Source organism: Oryctolagus cuniculus, chromosome 17 (assembly GCF_051225735.1).
Source record: "Oryctolagus cuniculus isolate XC-2025 breed Fujian yellow rabbit chromosome 17, ASM5122573v1, whole genome shotgun sequence".
Taxonomy (NCBI): Eukaryota; Metazoa; Chordata; class Mammalia; order Lagomorpha; family Leporidae; genus Oryctolagus; species Oryctolagus cuniculus.
In genome coordinates, this window is record NC_142883.1 from 3,244,433 (window position 1) to 3,260,973 (window position 16,541).

The following is a 16,541-nucleotide window of genomic DNA, read 5'->3' on the forward strand; positions in this document are numbered from 1 at the left end:
CCCTTTTATGCCCGGTGGTGGGCGGGGCGGGAAGCTCCGCCCAGCCACGCCCCCGAAGAAGCCGCGCCCACCACCGGGTGGCGTCCCAGGGCGCGGCCTGGATCACCGCCGCGAGGGGGCGGGCCGCGGTCGAATCTCCCGCCGCTCGTGCTGGACGCTGATTGGCTGCGGGGCGACGGCGCCGGCTCCCGATTGGCCAGAGTGCCGCCAATAAAGGCGGGAGGCGCGGGTCTGGCGGGAACTTGCCGGGTACAGCTGAGAAGGGTCTCGGTGCTGCGAGCTTCCAGGCCGCGCCATGAGCTGCATCAACTTGCCCACCGTGCTGCCCAGCTCCCCCAGCAAGACCCGGGGACAGATCCAGGTGCGGAGCGCGGGCCTGCGGGGGCCGGGGCGGCGGCCGGGGCGGCGGCCGGGGCCCGCCGAGTGACCTCGCTTTCTCTCCTAGGTGATCCTCGGGCCCATGTTCTCAGGGAAAAGGTAATGGCCCCGGGGCGCGGTGAGCCCCTCCTCCCCGGAGACCCTCTCCGGCCTGACTGCCCGGGCCGCGGCCCCCCGCCGGGACCCTCCTGTCAAGCTCCTGGAGCTGGGCCCCGCCTGATGAACTGTAGCCCCTCCCCAGCTCCCCCGCCCGCCCAGGTTCCCCTGGGACCCCCGGGCACCCCTGCAGCCCGCGACCCCGGGAGCAGGTTCCTTGGGAACGCGCTCGCCCTCCCCGCCCTGGGCAGGTGCTCCTCGCCTCCCGCCCTCCGGAGGGGTGCGGCCCGCAGGCAGGCGCCCCGGTTCTCTCTGCACCCGCCTTGACCCCTGGGCGGTGCTCGGGCTGGCTGCACCAGCAGAGGGCGCCGGGGGCCGGGGCGTGGGCCGTGGGCCGGGGCCGGGGCCGGGGCTGGGGCGGGGGTCGGGGTGGGGGCCGGGGGCGTGGGCCGTGGGCCGTGGGCCGGGGCGGGGACAGGGGGCAGGGGGCCGGGGTGGGGGCCGGGGCCGGGGGCCGTGGGCCGGGGACAGGGGGCAGGGGGCCAAGGGCAGCCTGGGGGCCGGGCAGGCCTGTGTGCTGGCTCAGCCGGCCTTCTCTGCTCTCGCAGTACCGAGCTCATGAGACGGGTCCGCCGCTTCCAGATCGCTCAGTACAAGTGCCTGGTCATCAAGTACGCCAAGGACGTCCGCTACAGCCACAGCTTCTGCACGCATGACCGGTCAGTCGCTGCCCGCTCGGGCCGTCCTGCGGAAACCCCTTAGGGTGACAGAGCCGATGCCCGCGAGGGGACCCAGCCGCGCACGGTGGGCGTGGGGCGGCTCCAGCCCTTGGAATCCACGTGACAACGGCTGCAGGCGCCTGTACTTGTCGGGGGGAGGGGGGTCAGCGACCCCGAACGCCCAGCGTGCCGGCCCAGTGGCACCAGCTCTGGGTAGCCTGCAGGTGCAGTTCTGGCTGGCTGTGCTGGGTCGGGGTCAGATCACTGACAGCTTCGGGCGCTGCCCGCCCTCGGTTCCCTGCGTTTGGGAAGAGGTTTTCCTTTCGTTTTATTGACTTATTTGAAAGGCGGAGAGAGCCTCTCCCGACACCTCAGCGGTTGCCACTCAAGTCCTTGAGCCATCAGTGGGGAGCTGGGACTCGAACCCAGGCCCCTGAGCCGCGTCTCGGCCGCCTGCCTGGCAGAGAAACGTTCGAGTCCTGACCCAGGCGGGGGTGATGGCCGACGGAAACGGAGCAGGATCGGCCCAGTGTGGCATCTTTTCATAGGCAGCTGGGGGCTGCGGAACCTTCCGGAAGCTGCCTGTCCCGCTGCAGGCCGGCTCAGAGCAGCAGGCAAGGGTGGGGACCGCGGTGTCCCCCTTCAGATAAGTAAGGCCCTGGAAGGGGCGGGCTCCCCGGTGTCAGTCGCTAGAACCTCCCCGCACACCTCGCGGCTCCAGACTGCGGCGACAGCAGGTCCGCGCTGGCCCACGCTGGCCCCTCTCGTCTGACCTCCGCGAAGCCCTTTGACCCCCTGCAGCGGCTGCCACATGGAGGAAGCTCTCCGCTCTTGGGGTCCCCGCCGGGCGGGGCTCCTGGATTCTCAGGCTCGGTCCAGTCTCCCGCTCTGGGCGCCTCCTTCACGTTGTATTTTATGACCGCGGAGATTTGCAGACCGGGCTTAGGTGCTGTGAGCCTGGCACTGCCCCGCGACGGCCTTGGCTTCCTCCGCCTGCTGCGTGGGGTGGGGCGGGGGCGCTCTGGGGTCTGCGCCAGCTTCACACGAGGGCATTTCAGAAAGCTCGTGGAAAAGTTGAATGAAAAGATACATTTCTTTTGGTGCAAAAAGTTTCTGAAATCCGTGTTTCAGAATATGTATTTTCCGTGAACTTTTCAAAGACTCCCTCATACTAGACATTGCTAACTTAAAGTCCAAAGCATCAAGTGAGATGGCTTGCACTTAATAGCTTTATTTATTTATTTTTTGAAGATTGATTGATTGATTTGAAAGGCAGAGTTACAAAGAGATCCTCCATTGGCTGGTTCCCTCCCCAAATGGCCGCGATGGCTGGAGCTGGGTCAGGCCAAAGCCAGGAGCTACTTCTGGGTTTCCCACAAGGTGCAGGGGCCCAAGGATTCGGGCCATCCTCCGGAGCCGTCCCAGGCCATTAGCAGAGAGCTGGGTTGGAAGCAAAGATACGTTGATTTATTTGAAAGGCAGAGTTACAGAGGGAGCTTCCATACTCTGGTTCACTCCTTCAATGGCCACAGTGGCTGGGCCGCGCCAGGCTGCAACCAGGGGCCTCATCCGGGTCTCACATGGGTGCAGGGGCCCAAGCACTTGGGCCATCTTCTGCTGCTTTCCCAGGAGCCTTAGCAGAGAGCTGGATCGAAAGTGGAGCAGCCGGGATCCAAACCCGTGCCCACGTGGGATGCTGGCATCAGAAGGCAGCTTAACCCACTACACCACGGTCACTTTAAAAATATTTGTATATTGAAAGGTAGAGCAGAGATCTTCCAGGCACTGGTTCACTCCCCAGATGGCTGCAATGGTTACGGCTGGGCCAGGACCGAGCCATTAGCCAGAGCTTCCCAGGCGCATTAGCAGGGAGCTGCATCGGGGTGGAGCAGCCGGGACTGAGAGGTGCCCAGTCCAGGGGAAGATGCGAGACCCTTGGTTTGCCCTGGTTTCCTTCCCATCAGCCATCTGGGCAGCGCGGCAGGTGGAGGGCGGCAGCGACAGTGGCTGTTCCCTGGCCCCGGCGTTCTGGTCCCCCCCTCACCTTGCTCCCCCGCCAACCTTGTCTTCCCAGGAACACCATGGACGCGCTGCCGGCCTGCCTGCTGCGGGACGTGGCTCAGGAGGCCCTGGCCGTGGCCGTCATAGGCATCGATGAAGGGCAGTTTGTAAGTTGGCTGCGGCTGACCCCTCCCTCCCTCCGTGCCCCCTCTGCCTCTCTCCCTGCCCGTGGGCGTCACTCTGCCTGGTCCTCCGGTGAACCGCAGGTTGAGTGTTCCTACCGGAAATGCTTGGACCGGAAGTGTTTCAGACGCGGGGTTTGCGGGGGTTCTGGAATGCTTGCTTAGACCTCACCGCTCCGGCACCCCCAGTCCAAAAATCCAAGATTCCCCGAGAGGCCTTGGATTTGAGAGCATAGACTAAGGATGTGTAGTGTGTAACAAGGATAACTCTTTATTATTATTATTATTATTTATTTGAGAGGTAGAGTTACTGACAGACGGAGAGACAGAGATCTTCCAACTGCTGGTTCATTCCCCAAATGGCCACAAAGGCTGGAGCTGGGCCGATGCAAAGCCAGGAGCTTCTTCCAGGTCTCCTACACGGGTGCGGGGGCCCAAGCACTTGGCCCATCTTCTACTGCCCTCCCAGGCCACAGCAGAGCTGGATTGGAAGAGGAGCAGCCGGGACATGAACCAGCACCCATGTGGGATGCCGGCGCCCCAGGTGGAGTCTCAACCCACTACACTACAGTGCCGGCCCCCATATTTTCCTGTTTTTAATAAGCACATATTTTTGGGACCGGCGAAAATATGTTGAAGTCCCAGCTGTTCCACTTACGATCCAGCTCTCTGCTGTGGCCTGGGAAAGCAGAAGATGGCCAAGTGCTTGGGCCCCTGCACCCACATGGGAGACCCAGAAGAAGCTCCTGGCTCCTGGCTTCTGATAGGAGCAGCTCCAGCCGTTGTGGTCTTTTGGGGAGTGAACCAGCCCAGATGTAAGACTTCTCTGTCTCTCTCTCTCTAACTCTACCTCTCAAGTAAATAAATCAAATCTTTAAAAAAAAAAAAAAAACAATTTTCCTCGTGAACAAATTAAGCTCTCCCCGCACTGGTTGATGGGAGTGTTTTGTTTGGCTCATTGTTGCTTCCTGCTTGCTCCTTATTGTTTTGCTTTTCTTCTTTTTTTTTAAGAATTCATTTATTTATTTGAAAGCAGAGTGACAGGGAGGGACAGAGAGATCTTCCACCCCTGCAGGGGTGGAGGCCCTTTTTTCTGCCAAGGGCCACTTGGGTATTGATGAGCACACTCGTGGGCCATACCAATCACCAGCTTAAAAATCAGCCTGCCACAGATTTAGTGACTTCCCGCTCCTGCCTGCGGTTGCCTTGACAGGGCCGGACCACAGGATTTCGTGGGCCTTATGTGGCCCTGGGCGAGACAGTCCCCAAATACCTGCAACAGCCAGAGCCGGACCAGGCCGACTCTCCATCCAGGTCTCCCCGTGAGTGGCAGGGCCCCAGGCGCCTGGGCCTCCCTCCACTGCTGGCACAGTGGCGGGACGCTGGCTCGGAAGTGTGGCTGCTGGAACACGGGCCGGTGCTCCAGCGTGGGGCACTGGCGTCTCAGGCGGCAGCACCGGCCCCTTCTGGGAGCTCCCCAGCCACGGTGTGTGGGGGCAGCTGTCCCGGCTTTTTCTGGAAGTGTCTTTCCGTGTAAGCGGGGCAGCGAATGAGGGTGATCTGCGGCCTTCAGCAGTGGCCACGCTCGCTGCCTTGTTGCCAGGGAGACGGCTGTGGTCACGTAGGGCTACTTCCTGGGCAGGTGACGTGCGGTCTCTCTGGCCAGCGTCCGGGGGAGGTTCTGTTCCCTGTATCCTGATACTTTTTTGTGGGCATCCAAGTGCTTGTTCCTAGCTGAGGCTTTGCTGCGGTCGAGAGCCGGCTTGGGCTTGTGCACGGTTCCCGGCACGCCAAGCGATGCCAGGGACTTTCCGGCCCAGGCAGCTCTTCCTAAGAGGCGACGAAGCAGCAGGAGCGTGGAAAGTCCTCGCGCTGTTACGGGAATCCCACCCTTCCCAGCGATGTCCTGCCCGGGACACCCTCCCGCTTCCTGTCTCCCCGCACGTTCACAGGAGCGCCAGGGAGACTCGGCGCCCAGAGGTGCTCCCGGGGCCCGCGTTCTGATTTACCGAGCTGGCCGGTGAGGTGCGCAGCTGTGGCTCGTGCGTGCCAGCTGGTGCGTTCTGTGTTGTAGGCTGTAAACCCCAGCACCTGTGGGCTGAGATGCCCCCCAAGATTCAATATCCCACTCTTCTGCTCCAAAGCGAGACAGCCAGAAAATGGTTTCACCTCTTCTCTTTTCTCCCCCTCCTTTTCTTAAGATTTATTTATTTATTTGAAAGTCAGAGAGAGAGAGAGAGGTCCTCCCTCCTCTGGTTTACTCCCCAATTAGTGCAAGGGCTGGAGCTGAGCCGATCTGAAGCCAGGGGCTTCTTCCGGGTCTCCCATGTGGGTGCAGGGCCCAAGCACTTGGGCATCTTCCACTGCTTTCCCAGGCCACAGCAGAGGGCTGGATCGCAAGTGGAGCAGCCAGGACTTGAACCGGTACCAGTATGGGATGCTGGCACTGCAGGCGGCGGCTTCACCCGCTATACCACAGCGCCAGCCCCTGCTCCTCTTCCAATCCAGCTCTCTGCTATGGCCTGGGAAAGCAGTAGAAGATGGCCCAAGTGCTTGGGCCCCTGCACCGCGTGGGAGACCTGGAGGAAGCTACTGGCTTCGGATCAGGCCCAGCTCCAACAGTTGTGGCCATTTGGGGAGTGAACCAGTGGATGGAAGACCTCTCTCTCTGTAACCCCTCAGCAGGTTCCTTTTTGTTTTTTAAGGTTTATTTGAAAGAGTTAACAGAGAGGGGGAGACAGAGACAGATCTTCCATCTGCAGGCCCACCCCCCAAATGGCTGCAACAGCCAGAGCTGGGCCAGGCCAGAGCCAGGAGCCAGGAGCTTCTTCCAGGTCTCCCACGAGGGTGCAGGGGCCCAAGGACCTGGGCCATCTTCTGCTGCTTTCCCAGGCCACAGCAGAGAGCTGGATTGGAAGTGGAGCAGCCGGGACATGGACTGTGCCCAGGTGGGGTGCCGGCTCTGCAGGTGGCACCGGCCCCACCCTTCGGGCAGTTTTCGGTTTGCCTCCAATGTATCAGGGGCATCGTGAGTGCTGCTCTAACAAATGTACCCCAAGTTCTCGTCGCTTAGTGTGAGGGACATTTTAAAACAACAGATGGTCAGGTCAAGGTGTGATAGTCCCAAGGCAGGCGCCACAGTGGAAACTTCTCCCCCACGCTCCTCCGTGGCTCCAACCCGAGTGACAGCGTGGCCGCTCCTGCCCACCAGGCTCACCGTGGTCGGCCCGAGCCGGTGGCACACGGTCCTCTGCCTGCACTCGGCAGGGAGAGCCAACTTGGGCTTCGGGGAGCAGCTGCCCGTCAGCCTGCCCCACCTCTCGGTGCAGTCAGCTGTCAGCCCGGGCCGGGCTCTGCCTCCGCCCTCCGCCCTGAACAAGTCCCAGCCACCCGCTGCACTCCCAGGGTGAGGCTGTTGGGGGCGTCTCCCCTGGGGGGCTGGACTGTCGGCTGCCGGTGCCCCCCTGGGTTCCATCCCTGACCCTCAGAGCTGGGCTCCTGGGGTGGGGGCGCACACTCTGCCCGGGACAGGCCACTCCTGCCCCTCTTCCTTGTTTGCCATCTGCATGCCCTGGCCAGGGAGCCGCACGCCAGCTGCCTGTGCCGACCCGTGGGAGGGGCCGCCTCGTGAGGCTGCTTCCTCCCGCGAGCAGGGGTGTTTGTCTTACTCACTGTGAAAACATCCCCGACTTCCACGCTGCTCCCTCGCCGCTGGGGCCTTTGTTCTCCGGGAGCTCGGGCCTCCTGTGCACGGTGGGGGCAGGGCCTCCAGCCCCCGGTCCCCCTTCTCACGCAGGAGCGGCTGTGCCTCCCTCAAGCTCAGCTTCCCTGCTAATCTGTGACTCTGGCCAAGGCACAGCGGTGCCTGGGGTGCTTCACAGAGATCGTTGGCATTTGGGGAAATCCTCTGGGTGGGAACCCCAGCGCCTGGGCCGCCCCGGAGTGCAGTAACCAGCTCCATGGCCGGGGCCGCGGGCCTCAGGGCTGATGGCAGTAGGCGAGGGTGATTTTTTTTTTAAGATTTCATTTATTTGAAAGACAGTTACAGAAGTTGCAGAGAGAGGTAGGGACAGAGAGAAGTCTTCCATCTGCTGGTTCACTCCCCAGATGGCCACAACGGCTGGAGCTGGGCCGATCTGAAGCCAGGAGCCAGGAGCTTCCTCCAGGTCTCCCACACGGGTGCAGGGGCCCAAGCACTTGCGCCATCTTCTGCTGCTTTCCCAGGCCATAGCAGGGAGCTGGATCTGAAGAGGAGCAGCGGGGACTAGAACCGGTGCCCATATGGGATGCTGGCACTTCAGGCCAGGGCTTGAACCCGCTGTGCCACAGCGCCTGCCCCTGCAGGGGGTGATTTCTGACTGCTCGCTGGTGTACCCCGGGCGTTAGGCGTCCACCAAGAAAACAGCCCGTAATTTGCTCTCAGCAGTCTTTGAGATGAGCTCCCTAGGAAGGCGCAGCCCTGGAGCCGAGCAACGTGGGTTCATTCCCGGGCACCAGGAGGACACAGGCCCGCAGAACCGTGGGCCGTCTCAGCCAGAGGGGTTAGAAGGGACCTGGGCTCCTGTTGGGTCCTCCTGGGGCCCGGGGTAGAGGCCCAGTGGGGTCTTCCCTGGGGCCAATAGAGAAGGAAGGATGGTAAGGCCATCAGCACTGCCGTTGGCCAGGATTGGCTTGGACAAGGCCCCTGTTTTGTCTGTACCCAGTCGTGGTTAGGGAGGGCCTTGTTCTTGTCTTTTTTTTTTTTTTTTTTTTAAGATTTATTTGTTTTTTTTATTTATTTTTTTTTTTTTATTTTTGACAGGCAGAGTGGACAGTGAGAGAGAGAGACAGAGAGAAAGGTCTTCCTTTGCCGTTGGTTCACCCTCCAATGGCCGCCGCGGCCGGCGCACCGCGCTGATCCGATGGCAGGAGCCAGGAGCCAGGTGCTTTTCCTGGTCTCCCATGGGGTGCAGGGCCCAAGCACCTGGGCCATCCTCCACTGCACTCCCTGGCCACAGCAGAGGGCTGGCTTGGAAGAGGGACAACCGGGACAGAATCCGGCGCCCCGACCGGGACTAGAACCCGGTGTGCCGGCGCCACTAGGCGGAGGATTAGCCTAGTGAGCCGCGGCGCCGGCCCTAAGATTTATTTGAAAGGCAGAGTTACAAAGAGGGAGAGACTGTAGACAGGTCTTCCATCTGCTGGTCCACTCCCCAGATGGCTGCAACTGCCACGGCTGGGCCAGACTGAAGCCAGGAGCCAGGAGCTTCCTCCCGGTCTCCCACGCGGGTGCAGGGGCCCAAGGACTTGGGCGTCTTCCGCTGCTTTTCCAGGCCACAGCAGGGAGCTGGGTCAGGAGTGGAGCAGCCAGGGCTCGAACCTGCGCCCATTTGGGATGCTGGTGTCACAGGCGGTGGCTTCATCCGCTACGCCTCAATGTTTTTGTCTTGATTCATCAGTCGCAGGGTGTCCTTGTCTGATGTTGGTGACCCCAGGAGTCTGCGCGCCGTGGCTTAACCATGGTGCCAGGTCAGTCCCGGTCAGCAAACACCCATCCTGAGGAGTGCACCGTGTTTCCCTGAGCCCTGTGTGTGACGTGGAAGGCATCTGCCGGGCGTCGGGGGGTCTACAGCTGAGTGGCCAGGTCCAAGGGCCGGTCCCGTTCATTCTTAGTGCCACGTGGCAGCAGTGTCTGGGTGTGGGAGACGCAAACCACGGGCCGGGCCCTGAGCCTCGAGTGGCAGGTGTGCTGTGCGTTAGAGGGAGGGACCCGGTGAGGACGGTGCTCCGTGGGCCGTGGAGGGAGCCGTGGGGACCCCCAGCGCGCCACGCGACCTCGGAGTAGCAGCGAGGCTATAGCGGAAATACCAGGGCTGTGACGGGGCCGTGGCAGGCGCTGGGGAAGGTGGGGGGACCTCGGGCAGAGACCCCGGAAGTCACCGGGGTGACCGCCCTGGCTGTGAGGTTATGGTGGGCAGCAGGGGCCTTGGCCGGGCTGCCGGGCGAGGGGGGGAGCCTGCGTCTCCCACGTCTCACCCGCGTGGCTGGCCCCTTCCCCTTGCATCTGTTTCGCCGCCGTGAGCTGCCTTTTCCAGCCTCCGCCTGCCCTTCCCTTCTCTAACCGGCATCTCAGCCACCAGCCTGGATCTCTTTATAATGACATCTGTCACTGGGTTGGAGCCCGACCTCTGACCTCTGACTGCACTTTGACCTGGTCACCCCTGCCTGTAAAGCGACACCCTGAGGTGTTGGGGGTGAGGGTGGGGGAGGGGGCACGTAACCTAGCAGACCGATGGCAGTGAGGATGGCTGTCGGGTGCTGGGTGCCGCCCGGGACACAGGTTCCCAGCCCCCCGTCTGCGTTCCAGGCCCAGCTCCACACGCACGCCAGCTTCCCGCCAGCTGCGTCCTGGGAGACCGTGGCAACGGCCCAAGCCCCTGGGCCTCTGCTCCTGGCTTCCGTCAGCCAGGCTTGGCCGTTGTGGGCATTTGGGGTGTAAGCCAGCCACTGTGAGATCTCTCGCTCTCTCGCTCTCTCTGTCTCTGCCTTCCATATAAATATAAACCAAAATTCTTGGAAAGATAAATTTACTTGTAAGCTTTCCGTTTAAGTGAGGGCACGGAGCGAGCACTCACCCTGTGGTTCGTCCCCAAGCGCCCACGACACCAGGAGCCGGTCTCAGTCCAGGTCTCCCATGGAGGGGGCAGGCGCTCGAGCTAGCTTCCTGCCAGGCTCTGCGTTAGCTCATGGGGACACCCAGGCACCTTGGCCTCTGGGCTCAGCACCTGCCCCAAATTTACCTGTAATTCCATTTCCTCAGCTTTTTGAAGTACCCTAAACGTGATCATCCGAAGTGGATTTGCTTGCCCGATGAAAATTCGACGTTTCTCGTGTTCAAGCGGCAGCCTCTGCCTGGGCCACGTGGGCTGGCCCCTGACTGCCCACGTGCGCGTGCTTCCGCAGGCTCTGTATTTAAGGCCGAGCCTTGTCTCCCTGCTCCGGGAGACGTGGACGGTCCCTGCTTCCCAAGGGCCACCTGGTGTCCAGGCAGCACGTAGGGTGGATCACAGCTAAGCCCCTTTAGACCTTCAGCCAACAACGAAGGCCGGACACGTGCCGCCGCCGCCAAGGTCATACAGCTACCAGCTCCGACCGCGAGTGGCAGCCGAGCCCGGGCCCGTGCCGGGCAGCCACCTGATCCTACGTCCTGGGCCCGGAGGCGGGAAGCAGGCTGTGCCCCGGGCCTAGGGGGCCTCGGAGGGCAGCGCTGTCTATGGCTCACGCTCCCAGTGGGTCCCGGTCGCTGGATCTGGAAGCCACGGCTCAGGGCGGGAGCTCACTGTCCTCTCCCCGCCCCCAGTTCCCCGACATCGTGGAGTTCTGCGAGGCCATGGCCAACTCCGGGAAGACGGTGATTGTGGCTGCCCTGGATGGAACCTTCCAGAGGAAGGTAAGGCGCCTGATCTGGGTGTCGGGGTGGCACCCGGGGCAGGGGCAGGGCCTCGGTGCGGCACCGAGCTCCCCCTTCCCCCCGTCTCAGTGCAACTCCGGGCTGCTCGGCCCAGGTGTGCCCGAGTCCAAGCACCGCCTGGTCTGTCCAGACTGGCCCCAGGACACAGAGCAGGGCGGGGGAATCGAGGTCCTGGCTTCCTTGCTTGCACTTCATGGAGGTGACCCAGGGCCCTGCCGTCTCTCCGCGCCGATGTAGGCTTTCGGCTCCATCCTGAACCTGGTGCCCCTGGCCGAGAGCGTGGTGAAGCTGACAGCCGTGTGCATGGAGTGCTTCCGGGAAGCCGCCTACACCAAGAGGCTGGGCTCCGAGAAAGAGGTAGCTCCCGCCGGTTCTCCCGGGCCGGGCGGGCCGGGGCGCGTCCCCGCACTCAGCCCGCTGTGTCACCGCTCTCAGGTGGAGGTGATCGGTGGGGCGGACAAGTACCACTCCGTGTGCCGCCTGTGCTACTTCAAGAAGTCCACGGGCCCGCCTGCAGGGCCGGACAAGGAGAACTGCCCGGCGCTGGCCAAGCCGGCCGAGGCCACGGCCGCCAGGAAGCTCTTCGCCCCCCAGCAGGTCCTGCAGTGTAGCCTCGCCGCCAACTGAGAGCCCAGAGCCCCTGCTGCTGCCCCCTGGCGGGAGCCCACGCCCCACACCCTGTGGCTCTGCACAAGAGGAAGCCGGGAGGAAAGCGGGTTCCGTCTCCGTCCCTGGCACTTTTGGTTCCCTTTCTGGCTGCTGTGTAGGCCCGCCCAGCCGGGGGTGGCCCTGCCTGGCCGCCGCAGACACCCCCACTCCAGGGAGAGGGGCAGAGCCCCACGTGGCCGTGACGTTAACCGCTGGCTTCTTCCCCCTTTGTGGCTTTCACTGCCGAGTTTCTGTTCTTCCTGTGAAGTCTCTGGCCTGCACCTTGAGACTTGACCCCTCTGGCCGCCCTCGCGGCTGAAAGCCCCTCCCAGCGGGGCAGCGGGTTTCCCCGGAATCGGCCTCTTCCGTTGGTGGCACCAGCCCGGCTGGGGCGGACGCCAGGGGGCTGCACCGGGCTGGGCCTGGGGGGAGGCAGGGTCTACCCTTTTGCCATAGTGTATGAAATTAATTATAACTAATATTAGAATTTGCCAGCTGGTGTGAGAGCACTTCTGTGAGTGGGGCCTCCCAGGTCTCACGTAGACAGCACCCACGCGATTCACGTGGGGATCCCGACCCAGTCCTCGTCGGAGTGACACTCCTCTCGTAACTGACAGTGTTCCTGCGGCACCAGCCCTCGCCTGCCTTTCCGAGTGGGTTTTGGACGCTGCTTGGGGGACCCGCACCCCACATGGGAGTGCCTGGGCCCCTGCCACCCACACAGGGGACCCACGTGGAGTCAAGCTCCAGGCTTTATTTAGCCGGGCCCAGCCCTGACTGGTGGGGGGAGGGAGCCAGCAGCCAGGAGATTTCTGTCTCTGCCTTCCGAATAAAAGAACAAATGAACATTCAACGAGAGGAGTGAGTGGGAGCCCGGAGCCCAGGTCCGGCAGCCGAGGCGTCTCAGGCCGCCCGCCAGGCCGGTGGTCAGGTGTTGTTTGTGAAACAGACACTCGGGTCGTCCAGGAGCCAAGAAGATGCCACTCAGCGGTGCCTCGGAAAATGGGCTGCCGGGAGCTCGCCCGGGCAGGAAGGGGCCGGGCTGGGCGCAGGCCCAGGTGTGAGGGCCACCGGACACCTAGCTGGCTCCCCCAGGCCCTGTGCGGGCGTGGGCCCCCAGGGGGCAGCCACAGCAGGGGCTGGCGCTCACCCCACCCTGTCCACGTGTGTGCTCGGGATTTTGAAACTGGCCCGCCCGCAGTCGATGGCTGTCACAGCTCGAAAGAGGAAGCCAGGAGGAGTTCCTGCTGCGGCCAGGCCGAGCCCTGCCGCTGCTCCCGGGGGAGGCGTCCAGGGGCCGGGCAGGCTGGTTCGGAGCAGCGACTCCCGGCGTCCCAGCCCTGGGAAGGGAGCAGGAAAGCCCGGCGTGTTTACCAGCTGAGCGCAGTGGTTATTTTAAGAGACTGATGGAAGGCAGCGTGAGGAATGAGACCCCAGCAGGGCCCAGGCCCGCGGGAGGCCCTGCCTGCCCGCCCCCAGCCTGGGGCCCGACCGAGGCCAGTGTGGGAGACAGAATGAGAAAAACATTTATTCCATCTGCAAACCAGGCTAACAGAGCCCAAGGGCACGGGGCAACTCGGGCTGAGTCCGTCCCTGGGTCTGGGGGCTGCGGGACCCACAGCCCGGGCCCGCCCCCTCACAGCAGTGGCGGGGTATTTACATAAAGCTGGGTGTTACAGGCGGGCGGCAAGGAGGAAGTGTCTTCCAGGCCGCTGGGGTGGGCACCAGCCCCGCCCCACGGACCCCACGGCTGTCAGCAACACCGGGCAGAGGGTGAGGACCCCAGCCCACGCTGCGGGCGGGGGTGAGTCCATAACCTGAGTGAGGGGCCGGGGCCACAGACAGGTGCTGGGACCCCCAGCCTCGGCTTTGGCAGAGAATCAAACAACCGGAGCGGCCATAGCCTTAGCCCCAGGCCGGCTCCCTGGGGCTGGGGAGGAGCCGTGGCGCTTGTCGGAACAGCAGTGGTTCTCTCCGTGGCCGGGAGCCACTCAAAGCGACGAGAAAACGCGCGGATAGCTAAAAACCCTCTAGTACAAAAGGCCTTGGAGGAGTGAGTGGGTGGCTGCGGAGCCCCCGAGGGCACAGGCACTTGGGTGCGCTCTCGGGCTGTGCTAACTGGGGCAGGCACGAGGCAGGAGCCCCAGGAGGTGGACTCCGAGGGGGGAGCTCAGGGTGCAGGGGACCCCAGCCACCCTGCCCCCGGCCGCCGCTCAGTAGACAGGGGGCGGCTGGTAGCCCTCGGTGGTCTGGGCGTTCTGGGTGAAGGGAGGCTGCTGGTAGTTGTCCACGGTGGCGCCGGGGTAGGAGGCGTAGGCTGTGCTCGGGTCCGGGGTGGGGTCCACATAGTTCTGGATGAAGTCGTCCACTCCGGCCTTGTAGCGCTTGTAGGCCAGGGAGGCCAGCAGGCCCTGCGGGGAGACCCGAGGCTCGGGCTGAGGGAGGGCACAGGGCGCGCGTGGGAGAGGCGGCCACCCCCCACCGCCCGGCCCCTACCCAGGAGAAGATGGAGAAGAAGCTGAAGGCGATGGCTGCCCGGGCGGAGTCGGCCCCCACCAGCACGCTTCCCGGCTGGGTGGCCGCCCACTGGTTGGTCAGGAAGCAGAAGCCGACGAACCACAGGAAGGTCCAGAGAGCTGGGGAGGGGAGGGGTCAGCATCAGGAAGGCCCCAAGGCGGGGGCTCCGGGGAGCCTCCAGGGGGGCTGGGGCAGTGGCTGGAGGTAAGGACACAGCGGGAGGCCCGGCAGGGGTCCGGCCCAGGGGCCTGGGACCTCCAGGCCCCTCACTGCCGGCCCTGGGTGCAAAGGGACACAGCGGGGCGCTGGGGCCCCCGCGCCGCTCCACCGCGGGACCCCAGAACCCACACGTCCTGCTCACATTCGGCTCCCGAGAGCGGGCGGAGGAGCCGGCCCCGGCAGGTACCTGAGAAGAGCAGGTCTCCCACGACCAGGTACTTGCGGTCGGTGGCGCTGCTGATCTGGGGGAAATAGGCGTCGACCACGAAGAAGAAGGCGGAGGCCAGGAAGGCCAGCACCCCGATGGCACAGCCGTAGCGACAGGCGTCCTCGTTGCGGTTGAACACGCAGTACAGCTGCGACGATTCCGGGGTGTTGCTGTAGCCCTCGCCGAAGATGCAGGAGAAAACGATCAAGGCGAAAACCTGCCGGGAGAGGCGGCGTTGCGGCCGGGTCGGGGCACGGCGCACCCACAGCGCCGCCGCCCCTCCGGGCTCGCAGGCCACCCACCCCCGCCCGCGACGGCCCTGGGGATTCCCGGCCCGGGGAGGGACGGGGAATGGAGGGGATCTCCTGGGAGGGGCGGCCCTGGCCCAACGGCCCCACACCCACTTTGGGTTTCAGACGAGACGGGCCACACAGCCACAGAGCCCAGACCCGTGTCTCAGCCACCCTCCAGCCCACTGTCTTCCGCAGGTCACTTCCACGTGCCAGGCTGTGACTGGCTCCAGCCTGGGAGAGCCCCCGGCCCTGCCCTGGCCCAGGCTGGCCAGCTTGCTCCCTGCAGGGCCGTCCTCTCCCCACAGCCCATCTGTGCCCAGGCACACACTCCAGGTGGTCAGGGTGGGGGGTGGCGGGGAATCCACCAGCCCCCTGGGGATAGCCCATGTCCTCCTTGCCTCCTCCCCGAACTTCAAGGCCGCTGCCCAAGCCCACCCTCGGCCTCCAGACGTGGGACAGGTCTGTGGGCACCTGGGTGCCTCCCCTCAGGCTCCACGCCTGGCTCTGCCCTGCCTACTCCACAGGCTCCACCCCCGCGCTGGGATGAAGCCGGAACTCCGGGATGCTGGGCTCACTGCCCCATGGGACTCCTGGCACTGCTGTCCTGCCCACAGGCACACACGGCCCCCGATGGTGCCTTCACCCCAGTCAGGCTGGGAGCGGATGTGGGGGTCCCTGCAGGCATGGCTGGTGTGAGCAGGACCGGCCCACCGCCCTGCCTGCCCACTGCCAAGGCCTTGGCGGCCTTTGTGGTCCAAGGGCGGGACACCCCTCCGCGCCAGGAACCCAGGGCTGCAGGGCTCGCTCCACAGGCACGCGGGGTCTCGCGTGGGGAAGCAGACCCCCGGCCAGCTTCCAGGGGGGCTCCCCGGACTCCCCGCCCCTGCACGTGGCCTCGAGAAGCCCCCACCCGGTGGTTCCCCGCGCTTGGGGCCGCAGCGTGAAAGCCACCTGCCCTGGAGCCGCCCCAGGCTCCTCCCCTGCCAGCAGGGCGACAGGCCCGCTCCCCGACGCGCCTCGGGGACACCCCGCGCCAGGGACCGACGGCGCGGGGGCCCAGGACCCGGGGGCAGGCGGGACGGGGGGGCCGGGGACGAGGAGGGCAAAAGGCGGGGCCCGGGCCGCCGGACGCCGGCCCCGTGCGCGCCGCCAGGCCCGGGACGCTCGGCCGCCGCCACCTGTCGCGCCCGCGGCGCCGTGAGGTCCCCGCGGCCGCCCGCGCGCGCCCCCCGGCTCACCATGCACACGGCGCGCGCCAGCACCTGCGGCTGCGCCAGGAAGCGCCGCAGGTCGAAGGAGCCGCCCGCCTTGGCCGCGCCGTAGGCCCCACTCTCCATGTCGCCGCCGCCGCCGCCGCCGCCGCCGCCGATCGCCGAGGAACCAGCCCGGCCGCTCCGCGCGCCCCGCCTCCGGGGGCGGGGCCAGAGTGGGGGCGCGGCGGGGCGGGGCCAGAGTGGGGGTGCGGCGGGGCGGGGAGGGGCAAAAGTGCGGGGCGGCCGCAGTGGGGACGGGGAGGGGCGGGGCGGCGGCGCCGCGGGCGCTGCGTGTCCCCGCTCCGGGCCCCCGGAAGGGTCAGCGAACCCGGCAGACGCCGCGTCCCCGGCGCCGCACTCCACACCCCGGGCCGCAGCCTGGCGCCCCCTCCCTTCGAGGCCTCCCCCACCCCTTGATTCTTCCGGGACCGGGTGGTCGCACTGGGAGGTCCCGTGACGCTGCACGCCCCGACCGCAGGGTCCCAGGGTGAGGGCCAGGGGCCAGGGTGGACGCCAGTTACAGCCCCACCCCCACCCCAGCACAGCCGGCTGGGGCTGGGCTGGGGGGCGGGAGCGG

General features: G+C 65.0%; 2 protein-coding genes and 1 long non-coding RNA gene across 4 annotated transcripts; 1 reads left to right on the plus strand and 2 right to left on the minus strand.

Moving 5' to 3' along the window:
- The first annotated feature begins 204 nt into the window (after positions 1-204).
- Positions 205-13,261, plus strand: TK1 (thymidine kinase 1). 2 transcript variants are annotated; one of them, XM_008253145.5, is made up of 7 exons: positions 205-361; positions 446-477; positions 1,083-1,193; positions 3,268-3,361; positions 10,716-10,805; positions 11,064-11,183; positions 11,262-13,261. In XM_008253145.5, the coding sequence occupies exons 1-7, from the start codon at positions 296-298 to the stop codon at positions 11,451-11,453; spliced, it is 705 nt and encodes a 234-aa protein (XP_008251367.1). In that variant the 5' UTR covers positions 205-295; the 3' UTR covers positions 11,454-13,261. The 2 variants fall into 2 exon arrangements, with proteins under 2 accessions (XP_008251367.1, XP_089172834.1); XM_089316708.1 differs by lacking the exons at positions 205-361; positions 446-477; positions 3,268-3,361.
- LOC138846002 (uncharacterized) lies at positions 2,409-8,118 on the minus strand. Its single transcript, XR_011383328.2, has 2 exons — positions 7,049-8,118; positions 2,409-2,633 (listed from the first exon to the last, which is right to left on the minus strand). It is a non-coding gene; the product is annotated as an uncharacterized LOC138846002 (long non-coding RNA).
- On the minus strand, positions 12,978-16,085 carry SYNGR2 (synaptogyrin 2). Its single transcript, XM_017340214.4, has 4 exons — positions 15,950-16,085; positions 14,398-14,635; positions 13,971-14,110; positions 12,978-13,885 (listed from the first exon to the last, which is right to left on the minus strand). Exons 1-4 carry the CDS (start codon positions 16,046-16,048, stop codon positions 13,688-13,690), a joined length of 675 nt encoding a protein of 224 aa, XP_017195703.2. The 5' UTR covers positions 16,049-16,085; the 3' UTR covers positions 12,978-13,687.
- Between the last annotated feature and the right edge of the window lie 456 nt (positions 16,086-16,541).

What these genes read in the sequence shown, in the direction of transcription:
- TK1 (XM_008253145.5), top strand. Translation starts at nt 296, where the DNA reads ATGAGCTGCATCAACTTGCCCACCGTGCTGCCCAGCTCCCCCAGCAAG. An exon ending in GCATCGATGAAGGGCAGTTT is followed by an intron (nt 3,362 to 10,715) that starts GTAAGTTGGCTG and finishes CCCCGCCCCCAG; the next exon opens with TTCCCCGACATCGTGGAGTT. An exon ending in ATGGAACCTTCCAGAGGAAG is followed by an intron (nt 10,806 to 11,063) that starts GTAAGGCGCCTG and finishes GCGCCGATGTAG; the next exon opens with GCTTTCGGCTCCATCCTGAA.
- SYNGR2 (XM_017340214.4), bottom strand. Translation starts at nt 16,048, where the DNA reads ATGGAGAGTGGGGCCTACGGCGCGGCCAAGGCGGGCGGCTCCTTCGAC. An exon ending in TGGCGCGCGCCGTGTGCATG is followed by an intron (nt 14,636 to 15,949) that starts GTGAGCCGGGGG and finishes CTCTCCCGGCAG; the next exon opens with GTTTTCGCCTTGATCGTTTT. An exon ending in TCTTCTCCATCTTCTCCTGG is followed by an intron (nt 13,886 to 13,970) that starts GTAGGGGCCGGG and finishes GTCTCCCCGCAG; the next exon opens with GGCCTGCTGGCCTCCCTGGC.